This window comes from Mus caroli, chromosome 15, assembly GCF_900094665.2.
Source record: "Mus caroli chromosome 15, CAROLI_EIJ_v1.1, whole genome shotgun sequence".
Taxonomy (NCBI): domain Eukaryota; kingdom Metazoa; phylum Chordata; class Mammalia; order Rodentia; family Muridae; genus Mus; species Mus caroli.
The window spans coordinates 72278973-72301832 of NC_034584.1; the positions used below are offsets into that span (position 1 = coordinate 72278973).

Genomic DNA, 22860 nt, shown 5'->3' on the forward strand with positions numbered 1-22860 from the left:
TGAGTGTCTGAGTACACTCATTCACATAAAATCTCCAATCCGATGCACGGTGCCTTTGAGTGTTCATAACATGGAAGGGCTGAGTAATATTTGTGTCTTCCCAAGTCGTCATGATCCCAAACTAGATACAGTGAGGGTGGCGTTCATCACCCCTCAGAATTTGATAAAAGTAGAATTTACTGTGTATGAAGTGGAATGTCTGACTTTAATTTCCTCCTTCTGCCTGAAGAGTGGTGTTGTGCTAGAACCATTAGTCTTTCTTCCAATGTAGACCTTTGCCTTTTTGTAAGAAATCAAGTGCTTATGATTTCCTTTTTAAATCTTCAATGATGCTTATATTTCTATTTTTCCATTTGTCAATTTATTTATGCACTCTACATTCTGATTACCATCCCCATACAGTCCCTCCCCCACACCTCCTCCTCTTCTCTTCTGAGGGGGTGCAGATGCCTCAGTTACTGAATACCCAGGCCTATGGACTCTTTACAAGGCACCCATGCATTCAATATGTCCCCATCCCCAACCTTTCAACACACAGACACACAGACATAAACACACACATGGCTTTGTTTTTAGCTATGTTTTATTGTATGTAAAAAATGTTTTTACAATGTTCCCTCTTAAAGCAAAGCATTTCAGTGTTGATATCTAAACATGGAGGCCATTCCTGTTTGTTTCTCTAGAGCAGTCTCTTTAGAAAGTGTTGACAGGCTTTTGTTGAACATTGCCACTGCAATACCTTCAAGATGTTAGTGGTTTTCTTTGCTGCAGTGAACATAGACCAAGGAACACTTGATCTGCCTGCTTAGGGTTGAAATCAAGTATGAAGACATGTGGCTGCCATCCAGTGAGTGAGACCAAGAGATAGGACAGACCAGATCCAGGTCATAAAATGATGGATCATGGAGTGCCTGACAGAGCACAAATAGGTGGAGAAATGATGCAATGTCCATTGACTCCAGGTCCACAGAACATATAAGGACAGAACTCTGCAGAGCAAGCATGTGGTCAAGAAAAGTTATCGCATCCTGTTCCAGGTTCGAGACACAGAAAAAGACAGAAAGAATATAAGGCACATGTACATTTCTTGCAAAGTCTGCTGCAAATATGGCCCCAATGGCTGACGGAGCTGTTGTGCCTCCTGCACAAAATTAGCACATTCAAGGGAAACATGTATGTCCCACAAAAGGCCATGTGGAAAGAGCTATTCAGTCTCATCCAAAAGGACACTCTGAGGGACAAAACTGTTCATGAGCTCAGCTCCCAACCTCACTTCCGCACCACCCCCCAAAAAGCCAATACTCAAGACACACACAGAGGCCATGTGCAAACGTGACCATGAACAAACAACTCCAGTGAGAACAGAATGAGGTAATGGCATTGTGCCTGGATTGTCAAGAGGGTGGTGATGGCCAAGGGCCACAGTGCCACAGCAGACCCTCATCTGAGGCCGGTGAGAGCACAGGTATCCAGGCTTTGCTCTGGAGGGAGAACGAACAAACAGATCAGCTGTCTAGACTTAGTCTCTGGGTGTGCTGTCCGGGATCCACAACTAAGCTTGTCTACAGTTGACACCATGAGTTCTAGACACCCAGCCCTCCCCATTGCTTCTCATCCCTCCAGCCTGGCCATAGCTGTGTCCAGCTTTGTGCACATCAGTGATTTCTGTATATAAGGAGGGTATCAAGTACCCTCTACAAGGTTCCCCAGGTCTCCCCAGGAGCTTCAGACAACCATAGAGGACCATGTCTATTCTTGAGCGACAAGAGCCTGCCCAATTTTACAGTCTGTCTTCCCAAGGGGCTCACCTGAGACTCCAACTTTTCACACAGATGCAGAAATGTGCTGTGTTATCAATGCCTGTGGTGGACAAGCTGACCTCAGCAGTTCTTAAACCCTAAACAGACCATGCAGAGCTCACCCTCACAGGCCTCATCCCCACTCCAACAGGTCAGAGGAACAGGAAGGAAGATCCCATAGAAGGCAAAAAAACTGGAAAGAGAGAGAGACAGAGAGAGAGAGAGAGAGAGAGAGAGAGAGAGAGAGAGAGAGAGAGAGAGAGAGAGAGAGAGAGAGAGAGAGAGAGAGAGAGAGAGAGAGAGAGAGAGAGACAGGGAAAGAGAGGTGGTGGGAGGGGAACATGGAGGGAAGGGAAGAGGGACAGAGGGGGAAGAGAAAAGCACAGGTGGGGGTATTGCTGTGTCAGGGTTGGGAGCAAGGAGGAGTGTGAAGTCAGAGAGGCTTCTGTGGTGATGCTTAGATTGAGGACCACAGGCTGCGGTGCCAGGCTGCTGGTGAGATTTGGAGGGGACAGACTCAGCACACCTTCCCAGACTTGCTATTGTCCCAAGGGGGCAGGGACAGGTAGTCCTGATGATTTAGGGATTTGAAAAGCTGATTGGCTGGCACCTGGGGCATGGGCTGATAGGGAAGCTTTTTGACAGACAAGTCCTGGTCTAGGTCCTCAGTCTCAGAACACAGACCTGGAGAGGGTGGCTTGCTGTGTGGTGAGAGGGAGCCAGGTCCCAGACCAGGGAGGAAGCAGTAGTCCCCAACCTGCTGAAGAACAAGGAGGCCTTTGGGACATGGGGATGCTGGGCCCACTTCCTCCCTGGGCTCTCCTGGGATCTCTGTGGGGCTGCTTGCCACAGGAGGAGCAGGATGGCCTGGAGGGGACTTGGCAGCCTGGCTCACACTTGGAGGCAGTTCCACAAGGTCCTCAAACTCTGGTGGCACTAGAGCTGGGCTTCCAGAGGAGAACCTGGAAAGCTTAAGACAGAGACTGGGACTTTGGGCTGAGGGCAACCCTAGAGAGGGGCCCAGAGAGGTAGACAGGGGCCCTGTGGGCAGAGTGAGCACCGGATCNCCAGGAGTGACATAATCAGAGGCCANCATACTGTCCTCAGGGCCCCCAGAGCTTATGGGCAGAGTCACTGGGTTGTCCCTTGCCTCCTGTTCCTCCACACTCAGCTCAACTGGAGGGTTCTCCTTTGGCTCCACAGAAGGGCTCCCTGAGGTCTCCAGGCTGGACCCACACTGCACATCCACAGCCTGTCCCTGCCCCATNACCTGGGACAATGGGACCAGTTGCACTTGACCTCCAGGGGGCAGACACATGTACTCCAAGGAGCCTGGCAGTGCTGGCTTCAGGCTCCCACCCACCTGGGGGGAACCCAGCTGGNCTNGGAGATCAGGCAGGGAGTGGGATTGGGGAGGCCCCAGGTAGGGCCCATTGAAGTCAAAGCTGGGTAATTGCTTCCTAGGTCTGCTAGAAGGAGTTGGTCCCTCTAGTTGAACATTGGGAAGTTGCTCTGTGGATTCAGATGAGGCAGCTGGGGTTGTATCAGGACCAGGTGGTGGATCTCGATTTATGTTAGGGTCCTCTATAGTGAGAGGTGACACGTCATTGTCTTCCAAATGTGCATATGACACCCTGTGGAGACAATGTAGGCAGAGATGTTGAACCTAGACACTTAGTGTATAGCCAGAGCAGGTGAGCTCTACAGAAAGCCTGAATCCCTTCGGGCCTCAGGCATGAGGTCTGAGCACCTAGGCATGAGGTCCTGTGACTGACATGGTGTATGTCCAGTGTCCCAAAGCGTCACGTGCTCAGGGCTCAGTTCACACCACCATCTTAATGTTTGCTCTCTTCTGCTCCTTGCAGCAAGTGTGAACCTTCAGGGCCAGGTTCACACTTGCCATACGGGGCTGCTGACTCCCTGACACATGGGCTTAGCAGGCTGAAGTCCCACAGTGTGCACTCTCAGTCACCCATGAGGCCATTGTAGTGCAGGGTTTACATAGGGCACCTGACAAGGAGAGGCTTCCTGCTCTGGGATGCTGCCTCTGGTCCCTTGTCTGTTTTACCCCAACCTGGGAGTCAGAAAAAGTCTTCCTCATGTCTACCTGGTGTGTTGCTTGCTACAGTGGGCAGCATCTCCTTTCAAATTCAGAGACCCACAGGCTACAATGATGTGCACCATGGACAGGTTATCTCCCACAGGCTCAGCAAGGGTCAGAGACCAACCACTCACCCCTGTTGCTCAGCAAGAAGCCTGCTCTGTGGCCCCTGGGGAGGGGGGTTCTTAGTGGCAAAGGCTGCCATGCTGCCAGGAGCCCAGAGACCTTTACCTCCATCCTACAAAAGAAAGGGCATTTGAGTCTGTTAATGTGGCACCTCAGGAAGGACACATGTGCATATGGTGTCTTCCATAAGCTCCAGACATGGGAAGAATGCCCCATGGTAGGGCCCAGCTCAGGCCTCTGACTCCAAGAAACAAAGAGGCATCTAGGGATTGTGTTCCCTTAGCCCTAAAGCTCCTGGGGTAAGCAGCCATGCTGTTCCCTATAGCTTCTTCTCTCATGGCACTGGTGTATCCCCGTGGCCATTGCTCTGTGAGATATGGACAGCCATATCCTTCTCTCCTTCACATTCCTGTCTCAGGAGCTGACCCCTTGGTGACACCCTGGCTGCAGTCAGCTCTCCCACCAGCTCTAAGGCATCTTGCTGTACAGTGCTCAAGTCCTGTCCTGGAGACACTCAGCCCTGTCTCTACCTCCAGGAGCCAAATCTTCCGAGCCATTTTGTGCAGGAGAATGCTCTGAGTTCTGTCTGTGGCTCCAGACAGAACGCAGGCCAATTTGTGAGACTCCTCCATCAAGCACCCAGGCAATACCAGCTACCCACCTCCTGATGCCTAGCCTTCCAGCTTCCCCTCGCTTTCCCACGGGGACAGGAATGGCACAGGGAGCCAGCAGCAGGGCCTGCCTTCCTACCTGGAACAGGAGGCTCTTGCTGGGGTTGGGGATCTTCTCCTTCCACCTCCTGTACGTCCTGGAAGACAGCAGGAGGGTGGGGACACGTGTATGCGAGGTTCCATAGACCTCTGTGCCAGCTACTTCTGTGCCCATTTATGGAGAAAAAACTGAAACCAGGGGAGTGAATGGTAGACTGGGAACAAGAGCGTGCCCAGCTGTGTCATCTCTGTGACCCCGGAGCCCAGTTTCCACTTTCCTCTGCGCAGAGTGCACTTACCTGTACCCATAGACACGGCCAAAGTGGAGAGCCAGGAGCAAGGTGAGGATGAGAAAGACGAGGATGAGGACTATCCACAGCGTGGGCATCACTTGGTCAACAAGGAGAAGCAGCATTAGATGGGAGGCACAAGTGCAGGCTAAGGGAGGAGGCTAGTGTCTCCCATGCCCTCTGTGAGAAAGGCCAGATACCTGGGAAGAAACCCTGGGTTCGTACCCTGTCTTCAATATGGGAAGTTCTGCCCTAAGCAGCAGCAAGTACCCTGCGTGGGGGGTGGGGGGATGACTAATCTTGGCAACTGGGGAGACTTCTTGGAATAAGGAGCATGGGCTATGGCTTTCTGATCCAGGGAGGGTCAAGGAGATGGGAAGGTTTCCAGCAGAAGGTCCCCTAGCCTTCTTGATTGGAGCCGTGTAAGTTCCCTCCCCATCTCCGGAGTTCATGGCTCTAGCCCTCTTTCTTCCAGAATGACTCTCACTCTGAGATCTCCCCCTTCTGACAGGGCTGACTATGTGGAATGCTTCATTACCATCCCCCACCCCACATCCACCTTGCACAGTGTGTGTCAGGCAGTCACTATGGGACGCACCAGCTTTGAATGCAGGTTTCAAGGGAAGGGAAATCAGCAGGACGAATGGGTCCCACCAACCTTCCAGCTTATCTGTGTACATAGATAGACTAGCTGGCAGCCATTGTAACAAGAAACCCAGCTTGGCCCATCATGGCTACCACAAAGGCTAAGAAAGCCAAGAGCCCTATATAAATAGAGGCCTGGTCCCCAGCTCTTCTCTCTCCCCAAGTCCCCACTTACAGTGTGTTTAATATACCAAGTACATCCCACAGGGATGGATACAGGGTAGAGTGGCTCTCTGCCTCCCTTGCCCTATGCAGTGGGGCTGTCCCAGGAGTGTGGTGGTGGCTGAAGGACATACCCCAGTCAGTCATCCAAGTGTACTCATTGCTCCACTCGCTCCAGATCCCATCGTAGTCAGCGGTGGCCTTGACCCTCACCCTGGCACAGTATGAGGTGTCCGGCTCCAGTTGTGGCAGGTCCATGCTATGGACTTGACCTAGGTTTTCTGTCTTGCTGTCCTGCAGAGGCAGATGTGCTGAAGCTGAGCCACCAGCCAGGTTCAGGGGCTCAGCTGCTTTCCTGGCAGCTACCTCCAGATCCATTGACTCTCTAGTCTAGTCCAGGAGGCCAGTTCAGAGCCTACTGTAACCAACCCCCTGTGCCACCCCTTCCAGTCCTGAAAGCTGCATCCAGGGCCAAGACCAGGCTATCTCCACCTCCCAATTTGCTGCTGTGCCTTGGCCTAATTTCTATCTGATCCAGGAACATCATGCTAGTTTGCTGGGTCCTAGCCTATGAGTTGGGGGTCAGGACTGATTTTCTCCTGACTCTCTACCTACCTAAGTTTCCCTACTTCCTGTCTGAAGTTAGAATTCTGTCTGACTGGTCCTGTGTTAATCTCTGTGGAGCCCCAGGGCCTGAATTTTGCTGGCAGGACTTTGCATGTGTGTGTGATGTATACTGGACAGGCCTTGTCATCAGCTTGGCCCTCAGCAGCTGTCCCATTGGTCAGATCTGTTTCTAGGGAGGAAATACACCCAGGCCTTGGTGATATTTGAACCCTTCATTCCATTCCTCTGCCAGTCTGGCCCCTCAGCTCAAGGGCAGCACTGGTCATGTGACCATTTCATGTCACCTCTCTAAGCCTGAATCTTTCATCAAGAAATTAAACTGTCACCTGTTGACCATGTGGGTCCTAAGGCACCGGGGTCAGCTCCTGGCAAGTAGGGCTCCCTAGAATGTCTTCTCTGTCCTCTCCTCCCTGCCTGTAACATCCCCTGGGTCCTGGACCTCACCTTCCAGCTCTCTGACTTCTTCTTGTACTGGACCTGGAATGTGTGATCAATGTATTTGGGTATTTTCTGAGTTTCCCAATGCAGGCTGTAGCTGTCTCTGTTCTTGGTCTGGTTGAGGGTTGGAGGCTCCATCTGGACTAGAGGGAGGATCATGTCAGAAAATTTCATCATGTCCTCCCCCATCCTAAGCTTGTCAAATGTACTCTCCACTCTGGACCAATATCCCCAACCCCAGCCGCTTTGACTCCTTTGAACTCTGTGGTCATTTGAATCAGAATGATTCCATAGGTTTATATCTTTGTGTCCTTGGTCTGGTCCCCAGTTGGAACTTTTTGGGGAGGATGAGGAGGTGTGGCCTTATTGGAGGAGGCATGTCACTGGGGCATAGGGGTAGGGCTTTTATTTGTACTTTGCCTCTGGCTTGTGGTTCAAGATGTGAGCATGATGGCCCATGCCTTTAGTTCTAGCACTTGGGAGACAGTCAGGACGATGTACATGGGTGTGAGGTCAGCTTGGTCTGCAAGGTGAGTTCTGGGACAACCAGAGCTACAGAGAGAAACTCTTTATTGAAAAACCAACTAGCCAACCAACCAACTAACCAACAACCAGTCAGGCAGGCAGCCAGTCAGAAAGCAAGCAAGCAAAGAAAGACATGGACTCTCAGCCCCTGGACCCTAATCCCAAAGTAAACTCACTTCTATAAGTTGCCTCTGTAATGATGTCATAGCAATAATAAGCAACCAAGGCCCATCATTACCTCATCACCAAGAAACGCCCATCATTACCTTATCACAGTGTTACCCTATGTGGGTCCATGGGGGGAGGGGAGCACCTGAGGTAAGCCTGGGTGGCTCAAAGCTCATTGGTGCTTCCCTGCTAGTGTTTAAATAAAAAAAAAGAATTAAAAAACAGAAAGAACCCATGGCTTTCTACCCTGGTCCATTGACTATCCATGGGCAACATACTCAGTTTGTGGGAACTCCCGCACTCTGTCCTCCCCTTCCCCCGTGAGGTCCTTACATTTCCCCATTTTACACAGGGAAAACTGAGTCTGGAGACGATAAAACTGGGCAGTGGAGAGCCGTCTCTATTTTTCTGTGTTAGCTGGGGCCCTCTGCTGCTTCAGTGACTCTGGGAGTTGCCTGACATCAGCACAGGCTGGCAAGTCCTTGCTGTTCTAAAAGTGTCCCCTACAGAGCTGTATAAAAACACCCGAATCACCATCTCACCATCGCACTGTGGACAAACAGAAAGCTGGGAACTTTGGTGACAGCCCCGTCCACTTGGAGAGCAGGCATAGAGGTGAGACTTGGGCACACATTCAGGCTTCCTCATGTCGCCTTGTTGTGCATTCTGAGAGAGGTGGGCACTTTAAAGAAAGGCACTCAGTCACCTTCCATGACTCCATCAAAACAAGAGAGTCATAGCTTGTGACATCAGAGGGCTTTCACAAAAATAATGTGGATGGCTCTAAAACACAGAGGGGTCCCTTGAATTCAGAGGACTCTCTTTCCTGGAGCAAGGCCCCCATGAAGGAAATGCTAGATATGAACTCAGGTGACAAAAAGATTGCCTACCAAAGAGGACAAGCATTACTGGTTGGCTGGGAAGTCTCCCTTGTGTCAGGGTCCTTGCCCTGTGACAGGAAGGTGGCACATAGGTCTGTAGGGACACAATCTGTGGGCATCTACTCCTTCCAGGCAGGAAAGTAAAACAGAGAGCCAAATGGGAGAAATGGGAACATTAGCTGTAGGAGGAGTTGGAAATCTCAGGACAGGTGTAGAAGGATGGTGGTCCAGGGAAGTGGCAGGCGTGCATCTGGGAGGAAGCAGTGAGGAAGGAGAGCAGGTCCCAGGTGAGACTCTTGAGGGCAGACAGTATGGTCTGCAGCAGGGCTTGGCTGTAGCTTCCCTGTGTCCTTAAAGTCAGTAAAGCACATTGGAATAACCTTTCTCTCCATCTGCCTCTTTTCATCTCTAACTCTGTTGTCTCTGTCTCTCACTTTGTTGCATATGCCTCCATGTGGGTCTGGGGGACTGTGGTGGTTTGTGTAAGTTTATGCCTGGGAGTAGCACTATTACGAGGTGTGGCCTTGTTGGAGTAGGTGTTTCACTGTTGGTGTGGGCTTTAAGACCCTCACCCTAGCTGCCTGGAAGTCAGTGTTCTGCTAGAAGATGTAGACCTCTCAGCTCTGCCTGGATGCTGCCATGCTCCCACTTTGATGATAATGGACTGAACCTTCTGAACCTGTAAGCTAGCCCCATTTTAATGTTGCTTTTATAAGATTTGCCTTGGTCATTGTACTGGTTAATTTTGTGTCAACTTTACACAGCTGGAGTTATCACAGAGAAAGGAGCTTCAGTTGAGGAAGTACCTCCATGAACTCCAACTGTAAGGCATTTTCTCAATTAGTGATCAAGGGGGAAAGGCCCCTTGCCAGTGGGACCATCTCTGGGCTGGTAGTCTTGGGTTCTATAAGAGAGCAGGCTGAGCAAGCCAGGGGAGGCAAGCCAGTAAAGAACATTCCTCCATGGCCTCTGCATCAGCTCCTGCTTTCTGCCCTGCTTGAGTTCCAGTCCTGACTTCCTTTGGTGATGAACAGCAGTATGGAAGTGTAAGCCAAATAAACCCTTTCCTCCCCAACTTGCTTCTTGGTCATGATGTTTGTGCAGGAATAGAAACCCTGACTAAGACAGTCATGATGTCTGTTCACAGCTTAAAACCCTAAGACAGGGTCTATACACAGGCATGCAGAAGCCAGAATAGGATGTCTTTTGTCCTTTTTCTGTGACCTTAAGACAGGATCTTGCACTGAACCCAGATCCATGTGAGCAACCAGAAAGCCCTAACTATCCTCCTGTCTCTTGCCAAATGTATATGAGCATGCACAATTTTTCATGTGGGTGCTGGAATTTGAGCTCACGTTCAAAAGCCTGCTCATCAATTGCTTTCACTCATTGAGACATACTGCTAATCCAAGAACAGTCATTTTATCACTGTGAGTGAAAAATCTACAAATCTTTGAAAGTGGCAAAAGCAAAGAAGCCTAAGAGGCTCTTGTATTTATTAGGCTGACCCGAAGGACCCCTACAGTACTGGGAACTCAGACAGAGGTAGGGCACACTCACTGTGTTCATAGCTCAGGATTAACTTCCCTTGTTCCAGGTGCTTAACAGAGACTGTGTACTGGCTGTGTGCACTGGGCTCAGGCACAGGTAGACTGCAGCGGTAGCGGGTGTGGACGTTGGCCTGCAGCTCCTTCACCACCGGAGAGCATTTCTCCTCCCTAGGGGAAATACAGTTGAGCTGAGAGCAGGGTTGGGGGAATGTCAGATCCAGCTAAGACCTCAAAGAGGTATGGTCCTGGGGATAAGAAGAAGCAAGGCAAGATGGACAGGGGACACTCACGGAGCTGCAGGGCTGGGGCGATAGAAGAGCCCAAAGGAAACAGAGCCAGTCGTCTGGGTCCACACCTCCCAGGAGCAGTGGAGGGACTGGATCCCATCAAAGAAGCATTGAAGGTTCTGTGGCTGGGCCTTGTCCCCTGTGGGAATATACCCTCATTCAGTCAGTCCACCCTCCCTCACTAATTGAGACCTGAGGTTAATCACACAGAGGAGATCCTTGAAATCAGCAGAACCTGCTGTTGAACATCAGCCCACTGTGCTCTGAGCCTGCCTGCTGTGTGTCCCCAGCTAGGGAAGAATCCAGTATGTCTGCTCCATCTTGAGGGAGGTGGACCAGCTTTAAATATTGAGTGTTTGAATGAACTCAGGGACACAGGTGATCCTACACACAGCCCAGCACTTGTAAACACATGGGCCTATGCTGCTGCTATTGAGGTCATTAACAGAACATGTATGTTGCCAGAGAGCCAAGAGTGTGTGACACAAAGTGGCCCAGAGAGACTACTGGGGACATAGGGCTGGTGGGAGGCTCCAATGTCGAGGTAGGGCAGATCCTGGAGCCTCACTCGGACCTAGACTGTCCCCACTTCTAGTCTCCTAAAAGGGGCACATCCTCCCAGCTCCATTACCTGGCTGGGAGTCCCATTGAACCTCTGGGCTCCATCTGCTGGGTCTCCCAGACAAGCTTGAACCTGGGGACAGCCGAGTGCGCACACGGGCCGCATAGATACTGTTGGGTAGGAATAGCTTTGGCTCGAAATTCACCTGAAAGTTGGTAGTGTGGAGGCTGGAGGCATCCTGTGGAGATATGGGAGCTGAAGGAGGAACCTGACATGCTGTCACCCAAGGGAGGGCACAGGCAGCTCAGCATCCTACCTCCCAGGAGTCCTGAAGCCGCTTGTAAGCCACCTCAAACTCTATGTCCTTTGATGAAAGCCAGGAGACCTGGGAATCCCCAAGAGATACACTCCATTCCAGCAGGAAATGATCCCCAGAGGGGCTGATGTGGGTGTCCTTGGGTGGGGGGGGCTGCACTACAGGGAGGGAAGCAGAGGGATTATAGGGCTGCACACTGAGGGAGCTGAGGGCAGCCTGGTACCACTTTGGCTGACCCCATTCAGCTTCAGGCCTGAAACTTACAAAATGCAGATTGGAAAGAAATTCTGCCTTACATTCAACTCAGTAGGGCCTCCTCCTGCCCTGCTGTGCACTGATGGCCTCTGCCTGGCAGAGAGTGCTGTGAGCCAGTGGGCCCCCTCTCCTGCCACACAGCCTCCTCACAGTTCAAGTGCCTACCACTGACTGTCCTTGCCCAGCATAAGTGTAGCCCCCCTGATGACTTTCATGGACTCCTGTCCCCAGACAGAAGTCTTGGTCCCTCTTCTTGTCCCGCTGCAGCTCATTGTAAGCCCCATGTCTGTCTTGTCAAACCAGGCTAAGGGGTTCTTTTCCCTGTCCCCCCTTCCCTAGTTCAAGCTTAGAGATGCAGCTGTCTGTACCCATGATTTCCTTGCCCTTGTCCAGCCTTTGGAACTCGATGCTTCCTGGAACACAGTGCACATCCCTGGTGTACCCAGCATGCCCCACTCCCTCAGATCTCCCCCTAGAAGCCCCCTTTGCACACGTGGTTTCCTGGCTAAGAATTGCTTCTAGCTCTTTGATCCTCCCAGAGCAAGGCTGGGAGGATCCTTCCTTCCTTGGTTGCAGAGCTCCTTCCTTCCTTCTGGGAAGCCCTTCCTGATTGCCAGAGCCATTTGCTTTCCATCCCTGAATGTGGCAGCTGGCGCCTAACCCTTCAGTCTGCACCTCTGAGCCCCAGGGGCAGGGGACTCTTTCAGACACCAGCAGCAATGATGTGATGAGAGCATTCAACCTAGCATTGTTGGTGGGCAAAGAGGACTCACAGTGTCCCCCTGAGAGTCTGACATCTAAGCTGGGGCTTAGAAGAACAATACAAGCCAAGGTTTCCCCATTATTCTGCAGTGTGGGTGACATGTTGGCTACAGTCCCCAAGAGAACCACACAAATGATCCTTGACCCCTCTTAAGATCATGCCGTGACAACGGGCCTTGTGGGCCTGCTGCCTGCACACTCCAGAGAGGGTGGCACAGACCCTGACTCTGGGTCAGAAGCATGGAAAGAGCCTGACAATGTGACCTATCATGTGACCTATCGTGGCCATTCATGCTCCACGGTCTAATCGGAGAACCTCTGTGGGTCTCAGAGCCTCAGCAATAGGGCATGGTGTTGCACCCATGGGCCAAAGCAACAGAGGACAGAGTTCTGTCACCTGGAAAGTCCTGCAGGAGACACAGGCACACCTCCTCCAGGGGGAAACTTTGTGGCTTGATAGAAGCATCTGGGACAGGAGCAGCCTCAGGCAGAGGCCCCGCATCACATCTCTTCCAACCCCAAGACATGGTCCCTAATTCTGGGAGACTCTCACTCTAGCCCATCCCAGTATCTTGCCCTCTCCTGCACCCACTGCCTAGGCAGGACCCCAGCTCCTCACCATGCTGGGCCAGTGGGACCATGAGCTGGATGCCCAGATCACGATCTGGCTGGAAGGAGTAGTAGTCTTCGTTTGTGATGGAAAATCGTGTATAGGGGATGACACATCTTCTGGGCACACAGCGGTGGGATGACGGGCACTCTGACCACATGAGTTCCTCACTGAGCTCACAGGACACTGATTGATTTCTGTCAGGGAACATTCATTAGTTTCTACTATGTCTCTGCTATTATCCAAGGTCAGTGTCTGGCAATGAACAACACACACAGAAACACACAGAGAATTGAGACTCACATGCACACAGACACACACACAGAATATACACATGCCAACACAGAGACACACACACACAGACACACACACACATACTCACACTCACACTCACACCTACACATGCAGTGAGCATCCTAATGGAGGGAACAGGCACACACTGGATCACTAAGTAATATGTTGTCACTGGAAATTGTTGAATACAACAGACAGACAAGGATGAGGAATCTGGAAGAGTCTGTGGGGAATACGGATGGACTCACTGCATGCACAGTTTGACCAGAATTTCCAAGGACTTGCAAGGAAAGCAGGCAATTTCTGCAGCAGGCTGACTGCAGCAAGTACAAAGTCCCTGGGGCTGCCACTAGTCCTGTAAGTGAATGCATAGACTGTAGCGGGTACAATCTAGCACCAACTAGTTAAAGAGCTTGCTTACAGCACATCATAAGAAATCTGACTGCATCCTGGTGGAGCCTAAAAAGCCCTTAGCTTCAGAGACTTCTAGGTGACTTTATACATTACTAATTTTGGCAGCCATGCTGTTGAGCAGTGTGTTATTCTTGGGCTTCTGGGTGAGCTTTCATGTGAACAGCACCTCTGATCAAGGTCAGATAACCAGGTCAAGGTCATTCTCTAGGGGAAGTTTGTCTGCTCTCCTCCCCTCTTCTGTATCTTCACCTGTATCACGTTACCTGTATCAAGGCTACTATTCCTGAGAAAAGAAACTGAAGAGACAAGGTCATAAGGCTTGCAGATTAGTAATTTCTCTGTAGTTGTGCAGCACCTAGGATGGCCAGGGACCTTCATATAACCGTAGCACTGTGTCCCAGGTCACTCTGAACCTTAGGATCACTTGGTAACTGCCTCAAAGCCCTGAGACCAAAAGGACCCTCTCCTCAAGTCCCTACTGAATGCCTACACTTGTGACATCAGCGCAGGGTGCTCTTGGGCATCTCCCTTGCTGGCATCTTCTTTAGTTTGTATGCTTGTCAGTCTGTCATGTCTGTGGCCCTAATGACTTGTCCCTCAGTACTGGCTTTCCTGCTGTAAGCAAAACAGTCATGGGTCTGGTGGCAAGGAAAGTAGGTTTCATGTGTTTGTTAGTAGCAAGCAGGCAGGAATTGAGAGTGATAAAGTGAGTGACATGTTTTTGTGCAGGGATTGATTGGTTAGGACGATGAACTAACAAGATAGTTCCATCCTGGTCATACTAAGGAGATTGGATGCTGGTGGTGGTTTCCAAGTTGGTCAGACTTGCATTTCATTGGGAGATAAACTTAGTAGTGTTAACTAAGGAACAGGAAAGGATGTAGAAGACATTTAAAACCTGCATTCATAGTCATTTAGTCAAGCTGTCATCACTTCCCAGCTAATAAAGTGAGATGTGGAGACAGCAGAAGCAGGACAATCACTGGATCAAGAGCAGAAATCAGTTTATGGCATTTGGAGTCAGAGAAATGGATTACTCAAATAAAAGCATAGAGAGATGCTTGTGTTGTAGGCAGGGATATCTGTGCTGGAGTTGGCCATCCTCCCCAGAGAGTCTCTGCCCATGAGCCCCCCCCCCCGCCCCCCAAAGACTGCGTGTAGATAGGAAGCCAGGGCTTCATTTACAGATCTCACACTCTACAGTAGACAGGAGAGAAAAAGGAAGCAAATAGAACAGAAAGATTTGTCAGAGACATCAGGGGGCCATGACAGTAGTAAAGTAAGCTACAGGAGGTCATCCTGGTGTGGGGGAGAACATGGTTCAGGCCTGGCCATTTGGCTATGGGTATTTCTCAGTGGCAGGGGCAGTTTGGTTTCCTTGGTGATAGTCAAATCCTGGGGGAGTATGTTCAGGCAAGGAATACAGGAGAGACAGGAGGACTATGAGATCAGCAGCTCCTCTGGCCAGGTTGATGAGGAGAGGAGGAGAGAGACAGGATGCTCAGGGCTGGAGAGGCCTAGAGCTGCAGAAGCTGCAGGTGTTGGGATGGCTGGGTATCCCACAGGTCAGGGGACAGGGGATGATGGCCGCAATCATTGACAACACATCAGTGGGGAGGAGAGGTGTTGCTGGCCAGCAGTACCAATGGGCTCAGTGGCACTCACTTCTCTAGCTGGTTATAGAGGAGGGTCATGTTGATTAGCCCCTGGGCATCCTCTGTGTCCGCCCAGCTGCAGATGATGCGGTTGGTGTAGTCATTGAAACACTGCAGAGTCTTCAGAGGGACTGTTTCTGGCAAGGAGAAGCAGAGGATCAGGAGAGCCAGCCTCTCCCCTCCAGGTGTCCAGGTGTCCCCTGTCCCTCTCCTGTCCCACGGGAGTGTCTTTTTTTTTTCTTTTGAGACAGGGCCTTTCTAGGTAACCAAGGATGTCTGAAACTTCCTTTAAAAACATGCTGGCAACAAACTCACAGAGATCCTCCTGCCTCTGTTTCCTGAGGGCTCACATTAAAGGCAGGCACATAAAGCCCACTTCCTGCTGAAGCCCAGGTGACCAGGTAGAGGCCCTGAGCCTGGTGAAGCTATGTGGTGGATCCTGTTAAGGATGCTCCTTTTCTGTCAGGAACATGAGATCCCAGTGGGTTATCAGCCATTATATATGTTCTGTGCTGCATCTGCTCTCATGTAGGGCATTGCTCAGGCCTGACCCTGTTCTCTGAGGTGTCACTTGGTAGGACAGACACAGCAGTGCCTGAGAAGTAGCTGGTATATCCCTTTCTAGGGTCCTGAGCTGCTTAGCCTTGGCCTCTCTCTAAGCTGGGCTTGGTAAAGAGAAAGTGGCTCCTACCTTGTCATGGAGGAAATCCATGTGGCACTGGGAACAGAGCATGCCATAGGCCTCTGGGTAGAGGAGAAGGCTAGAGATATTTTGGGGACAGATATTTTGCTCTCAAGACCAAGATTTAGGGGACCTGGAAATACTTAAAGGAATAGGGGCTCTGAGGGAGAGGCAGAGAAGATGTTGGCTCCTTGGAGGTTGAAGTTTTAGGAGATACATTGAGTAATATGGCTGGAGAGGGACACCATTGAGCTGGATGCTCCAGAGCCAGGCAAGGAGGAGCAGGGATATGAAGAACAGGGAAGAGAGGGGCCAGGGGCACCTCAAGGAGAGAAAGAATGTAGGAGAGACAGGAAAAACCAGAGCTGGATACAGTGGGTGGAGCTGCAGGGATTCTGGAGGCTGCTGGGCTTCTGGTGGTTAGAGCTCCTACCAGACTCAACACTAAAAAGGGAGATAAAGGGTGGGGTCTTCAGACTTACCTTCTGCCTCTGTCACCCCATGTCCCCAACAGAGAGTCACCAGGGCCATGTAGCATAGCCCCCATGTGAGTGCCATTTGCTGGTCCATTTTGGCACTTTTGGTGGCTGCACAGGAAGCTATGGGCAGGGGGGTGTCCTCATTTTCCTGGGGTTCTGTATTGGTGCTTGGCTGGGGGTTTGGCTCCACTCATCTTACAGGGCTTGTGATTCTTCCCTCCTAGACTGCATCCTTTTTGGCTGTAAGAAAATGTGTAAGGCTGAGAGCTGTCCAGTACACTGCGGATGCCAAGTGACCTGAACCCAGAGAAGAGGCCCTGATGCGTGCAGCCCTGGAACTGTTCCCTTCTCTTAAGCCTCATTGTGCTAAAGCAGGAACATAGAAGAGATGAATTGATGGCCTCTGAGGCAGCAGATCCTTCCTCAGACCACACTGCAGTGTGGAGAGGTGAGAGTGAGGCTGCTGTTAAGCTTGCACCAGGCCACACAGAGGAGCTGAGACCCACACCTTTGATGGATGTGGCCATGGGGGCGGTGCAAGCCTAGGGGTGATTGATTCCTCTCTTGTTTCTGTCTCTGCACACACCCACCCAACCTTGTTCTGGAGCACAGGCAGAGCCTGGTGCTCTCCCTACCTCTGCTTAGTTTACCATCAGGTCTCCCACAGGCCCCTCTGCTTCCCAGTTCCCCTTTCTCTGAAGTCTGGGGATTTCCTTGTTTTCACTGAGTTCTCTTGGGAAGTACCAAAGTTGCAGAGCCATTGCTGTGACCCCTTACCCTATAGGTAACTTGAATCAAGATGCACACAGCACACACCCATCTGTCCTTCTATCATCCATGGATCAGTTCATCTATGTATCTATATATTATTCATATCTGTATGTACACATCTGTTCATCCACTCTTGCATCCATCCATGTGCCTGCATCATGTGTCTATTTATTCATGTATCAACAATCTGTCTGTCTGCCTATCTACTATCTATCTACCTATCTGTCAATCAATCATTTCCTTATCTATCATTCATATATATATATATCATCCATCTTTATATCCATCATCTATCTATCCATTATCTATCATCTATCTTTCTATCTATCATCTATCTAGTCTATTTATCTATCTTTATTTATCTATCTATCTATCTATCTATCTATCTATCTATCTATCTATCATCTATTATCTATCACTTATCTTATCTATCATCTATGTATCTATCTATAATCTATCTATCATCTATAGATAGTTCATAAAAACCACAGACATTTATTTCTTTATTGTCTGGAAAGTGGCAAGGCCAAGGTCAAGACACATGCAGGTTTGAAGTCAGATGAGACCTCTTCCTCAAGGCTTCTGACTGATACTGCCATAGTGGAGGCATCAGGGGAGCTTCCTGGGATGTCTAATAGAAGGACACCGGTCTCCTGTACCCTTCTCTTGGGGATGTAGTTTCAACATAAGAGTTTGGGGGTATATGAGTGTTCAGTCCCTAACAGTTGAAATCATGGAGAATAGGTTATCATCTACTGTAAAAGACAACAGAGCTGTGTCATCAAAAACCTCGAGCAGAGTATTTAAATATACACAGAGAAGCCATGACAGCAGGTGCCTGAGTATTTAAATACACACAGAGACTCCATGAGAGCAGGCACCTGAGGTTTAATGCCCACCATCAACCAGGAAGTGTGCAAAGCACATTGGGGAAATCAATGCATCTTGGTCAAGGCAGCTGTTAGAATCCTTGCAGACAGGAAACTGTATAGGGATGTGGAGTGATGGGCCACAGTGCCACAGCTGGGTGAGGCAGGCTGGGACAGAGCCCAGGTGGGCTGGCTGAGGACCTGATCTCTCTCACCATGCTTCCCTGAGAGTTGGGTTTCCTGATTGTTGGTGGCAGACCTGTCCTATGTCCACCACGACTCAGACTGCTCTGCCATACTTATATTGACCAGACCGAGACCAAGGATAGGAAGGGATTAGAGCTGGTTTGGCAGAGAGGGAGAATAGAAGGAAACCCAAAGTGTTAGTACACCCTGATCCCTGAGTGTATGAAGAAATATGCTTGAGGGGAGGGCAGACAGAACCATTTCATAAGCCAATTAGATCCAGATTTGTTATGGAAGTGTGCATGGTGGGCATGGTTGGAGCAGTTCACCAGGGAAGGAGAGAAGCTCAAACGTCCACCCACAGTGCATCCACACCAAGAGGCTACAGGGCCAACTTACTTTCCAGGGCCATGGAAATGTTCAGTGTGCAAACCGTTCTGATGACCTGAGTTTGTCCCCCTGGTCCCCATGCCAGTGTCTGAGTCAGAGAGGACTTGGGCTGCCCCAACCCTCGGCCAATGCTAGCACAGGAGAGAGTCCCAACTCTGTCTCCAGGGATCAGTGTGCTGAGAAGACTCCTGAGGCTTACATGAGATGGTAACAAAGGATAGAGAAGGATGTGAATGCCCTGACTGAGCTGACTCTGAGTCCAAAACACAGAGCAGAAGAGGCGTGGGCATCTGCTACTAAACACCCATAGTCAGAGCAAAGATCAAAACAATAGTGAATCTAACCAAGTGCATCAGAGCTCAGAAAGCTAGACTGCTGTCTCCAGCCACTGAGGCACAGAGGGACTGCACACTTGTGACTGGTGGCTCCTAATCAATGAGGGGACCACACTTTCAAGTGAACTTGTCTTTTTACATCCAGATCCAAGGTGAATTAAAGAGCTGAAACCCAAAACTAAGCCATTAAAAGTATTAAACTACATCTTTAATTTTAGGGGTTGAGTAAAACATTGAAGCCAGAAACCACAAAGCAAAACAAAAGTCAAACCAACAGACAGGGCTGACGAGGTGGCTTAGTGCATAACAACCTTGTTAGCAAGCATGTGGACCTGAGTCAGAGGCCCAGAGGCCACTGGAAAAAGGCCAAGTGTGGTGGCCTACACTTCTGATCCCAGCACTAGAAGTCAGAGAGAAAGGCAGATCTTGGCGGGCCACCTAGGCTACTTACTGAGTTCCAGGTCAGCCTGGTCTACTTACTGAGTTCCAGGTCAGCCTGGTCTACTTACTGAGTTCCAGGCTGGTGAGAAACCCTGTCTCAAAAGAAGATGTTCTGTACCTAAGGAAGGACACCTGAGAGTGTCCTCTGGCCTCCACGTGCACGTACACACAAATGTACCCACACATTCCTGATCACACACGCAGAGCAAACAGAACAGGGGCAGCAGCAGATGATAGAAATACTTTATATACAGACCCATCTTAAACTTGACAGAGAAATATGTAACCCAGGGATATATATTCCATCACATGTAACCAAGTCTGAATGCATGGAATACTGGCTTGGCTAGAAATCATGTGGGTAAAGATGATGAAGTAGCAGGAGGGAAACCTCATCCTGCTTACTAGGACTTTAGGCGGCTGTCACCTTCCAGATTGCGTTTACACTGGGACCACTGGACAATCCCAACTGATATTTTAAAGACACCTCTGGGATCTGACTGGAGCCAGCGATACTGCAGTATTGGTGACCAGAGATGGAAGCCGCTCCGGTGTACAGGGGAAGTGAAATGGGCTCAGGGAGAGCATATGACCAAACCAGGACAGAAACAGAACAGATAGCCATGAGAAAGGCACGGCGGGAAAGTTCTGGGATGTGCATGGCCAAAGCAGGGAAGTGTTTGTGGAGTCAGTGAAACTGAAAGATGCTCAGGGACCTGGAGAAAGGCAGCCTAGCCAGACGGTGGTGGCACATGCCTTTAATCCCAGCACTTGGGAGGCAGAAGCAGGTGGATTTCTGAGTTCGAGGCCAGCCTGGTCTACAGAGTGAGTTCCAGGACAGCCAGGGGTATACAGAGAAACCCTGTCTCAAAAACAAAACAAAACAAAACAAAACAAAACAAAACAAAACAAAACAAAACAAAACAAAACAAAACAAAACAAAACAAACAAACATTAAAAACTACCCTTCCCCCCAAAAAAAGAAACAAAGGCAGCCAGTCTGCAGGGCGTCATCTCCTGGGTCTCAGAAGCCCTGGAAGGGAGACGTGACACCAAGAGGAACGCTTTCCTCAGCTGGAGGAGAGCAAAGGAAAGGAGGGGAGACATCAGTGATGAGCCAGGGGCTCTGCCAGAGCCATGGGTCCACTCGGCGAAGAGCAGCAATGTGTCTCACACATGGAAGGACTGCTGCAGTGGGTGAGGTGCTGGCTAAGAGGCAAGCATTGTCCATGAAATGAAGTGAACTTGGCACCCTGTCTGGGAGCTACAGACCAACACCCACTTGCATATATTCACAAGTGTAGAAAAATAACTATATTCTTCTGGGGACATTTTCTAACAGTCACTCTTCAGAACTGACTGGGTGACTTTAGTGGCTGCAGGGCTACTCTGGGTTCTTAGTTTTTGCTCTGTGGCGTGTACACACAGCGCAGTGTAAGCAGTAGTTGCTTATAAACCTTCCTCAACTCCAAGCCGTGAGTGAGAAGCCCAGGGTTCTGGGCTCCTCCTATTCTGAATGATCTCAGAAATAAGCTCAGATGAGGTAGAATTTCCTCGATCCAGGACCTTTCAAATTCAGCAGAGGATGCTGCTCTGTGTCTTGGCCAGATTGGACTGGGTAAGTTAAAAGCCACGATTTCTCAATACATTCCTAGTCACAGAAATGTGTTTGCCACATCCATGATTCTGGTTTTTCTAACCACTAAAAAGTCAGGTTTCTGTGTCTTTTGTGTCATTCTTCGACATTAAACACTCATGAACTCATGACCTTTCCTACAGTCCTGGGTTATGAATAACTTCACACAATAAAAGCAAAACTGTTGAGTGGGGTTTCGGGGGAGAGGTACCTGGAGTGAGCACAAAGGTTTATTCACTCTGAAACTACAAGGAAACCAGATATGAATTAATTAAGCTAGAATCTGAATATGCTAGTATGTTCTGGCAGGGCCTCTGAGGAGGGAAAACCCTACAGCCAGGCCTAGAAGCTTGTATGGTGAGCCTACAAGCCAATCCCAGGTGCGGAAAGAAACACAACATGCACAAACGCACACACGCACACACAAGTACAAGCATGCACTCACACATGCATATGTGAGACCACACATCCATGGTTATACACCAGCAGCATGCACCTGACTACATCCAGGCACTCACCCCTGTAATGCTCTCTTATGATGGGAATAGCTCAAGGCCTGGTAGTGAAAGAATTGACCAGATCAAATTTGCTGTGAGAATTTCAGTAACAGAAGTTGCTATGGACAGAGGCACAGTGGGCAACTTCTTCCTGGAAAACGAAGGGTGCCCTGAGAATGGATGGATCCTTTTATAATTTGGAATGGATTGCCATGTTGACAGAAGTGACAGCTATGGAAGATGAAGCATGCCCAAGTGTAAGGGGTCTCAGATCACCTGCTTTGGATGCTGTGCCAAAATCTAGAATTTTTAAATCGAATAAGCTGTTTTTTTCTGGGCTACTTATTCTGTGGTCAGTGTTGCTAAAGAGGCTCAGGATTTGAGGAATTGCAGGAGAAAAGTTCAGGACACATGTAGAGGTCATATAGAGGTCATTAGAGGTCACACAGAAAGCAGCTGAGGAGAGGCCTTAGACACATGGAACTGAGCAATGCCATCATGAACCCTGGTCAAGAGGGTCTAGACCAGTGGCTCCCAACCTTCCTAATGCTGTGACCCCTTAAAACAGTTCCTTATGTTGTGGTGACCCACAACCTTAACATTATTTTATTGCTACTTCAGTCTTTTGATATGGTTCTGAGTCACGATGTAAATATCTGATCTGCTAGACATCTGACAGGAGACTGCCAAGGGGTCCCGACCCACAGGTTGAGAACCATCATCTAGAGGCCTGGTGGCAAGGGAGACAAGCACCCTGTGGCACTCTGGTCCCTTCCTGAAGTGTGGCCAGACCAGAAGTCGTGAGGAGAGATGGCGAACAGGTATCTCTGTACTCAGCAAGTCTGGGTGAAGGTACAGTCCCAGCCCCATGCAACATGTGACTTACAACAATTTCCAGTATAGACAGGCAGGAGATCCTAGAAGGCCCCGGAGAGTCACCAGGGGAAGAGAGAGGTCTAGGGTTAGATGCAGAGGCAGCAGAGCAAGTGAGGAAGAGCCTTATAGGACAGCCTTCTGGTTCCAGTATGGACATTAGGTTCCAGCTAAAGATTTGTTAGAGCCAATACCAGGATAGGGTCTGCAGCTGTAATTCAGTCCATGTGGACAGAGAAGGAGCCTTCTTTTAAATCTTAAGAAAGAGGTAGGGAGAAGAAAGAAATTAAAGAAGATCTCAGAAGATGGAAAGATCTCCCATGCTCATGGATTGGCAGGATCAATATTGTAAAAATGGCTATCTTGCCAAAAGCAATCTACAGATTCAATGCAATCCCCATCAAAATTCCAACTCAATTCTTCTACGAATTAGAAAGAGCAATCTGCAAATTCATCTGGAATAACAAAAAACCTAGGATAGCAAAAACTCTTCTCAAGGATAAAAGAACCTCTGGTGAAATCAC

At 49.7% G+C, this 22860-nt stretch overlaps 1 protein-coding gene across 1 annotated transcript in view; it reads right to left on the reverse strand.

The window, feature by feature from the left end:
- Nucleotides 1-569: 569 nt before the first annotated feature.
- The window catches only part of LOC110310449 (interleukin-3 receptor class 2 subunit beta), a 29498-nt gene continuing 7207 nt past the window's right edge, over nt 570-22860 (reverse strand). The window contains exons 3-15 of the mRNA XM_021183429.2: nt 16342-16578; nt 15188-15314; nt 12824-13011; nt 11188-11345; nt 10941-11109; nt 10313-10448; nt 10033-10190; nt 6905-7041; nt 5968-6127; nt 5036-5126; nt 4777-4834; nt 4035-4138; nt 570-3433 (exon numbers count right to left, since the gene is read on the reverse strand). Coding sequence (XP_021039088.1) covers nt 2317-3433; nt 4035-4138; nt 4777-4834; nt 5036-5126; nt 5968-6127; nt 6905-7041; nt 10033-10190; nt 10313-10448; nt 10941-11109; nt 11188-11345; nt 12824-13011; nt 15188-15314; nt 16342-16429 — 2691 coding nt within the window. The 5' untranslated portion in view covers nt 16430-16578 and the 3' untranslated portion in view covers nt 570-2316. The remainder of the gene's footprint in view (nt 3434-4034; nt 4139-4776; nt 4835-5035; nt 5127-5967; nt 6128-6904; nt 7042-10032; nt 10191-10312; nt 10449-10940; nt 11110-11187; nt 11346-12823; nt 13012-15187; nt 15315-16341; nt 16579-22860) is intronic.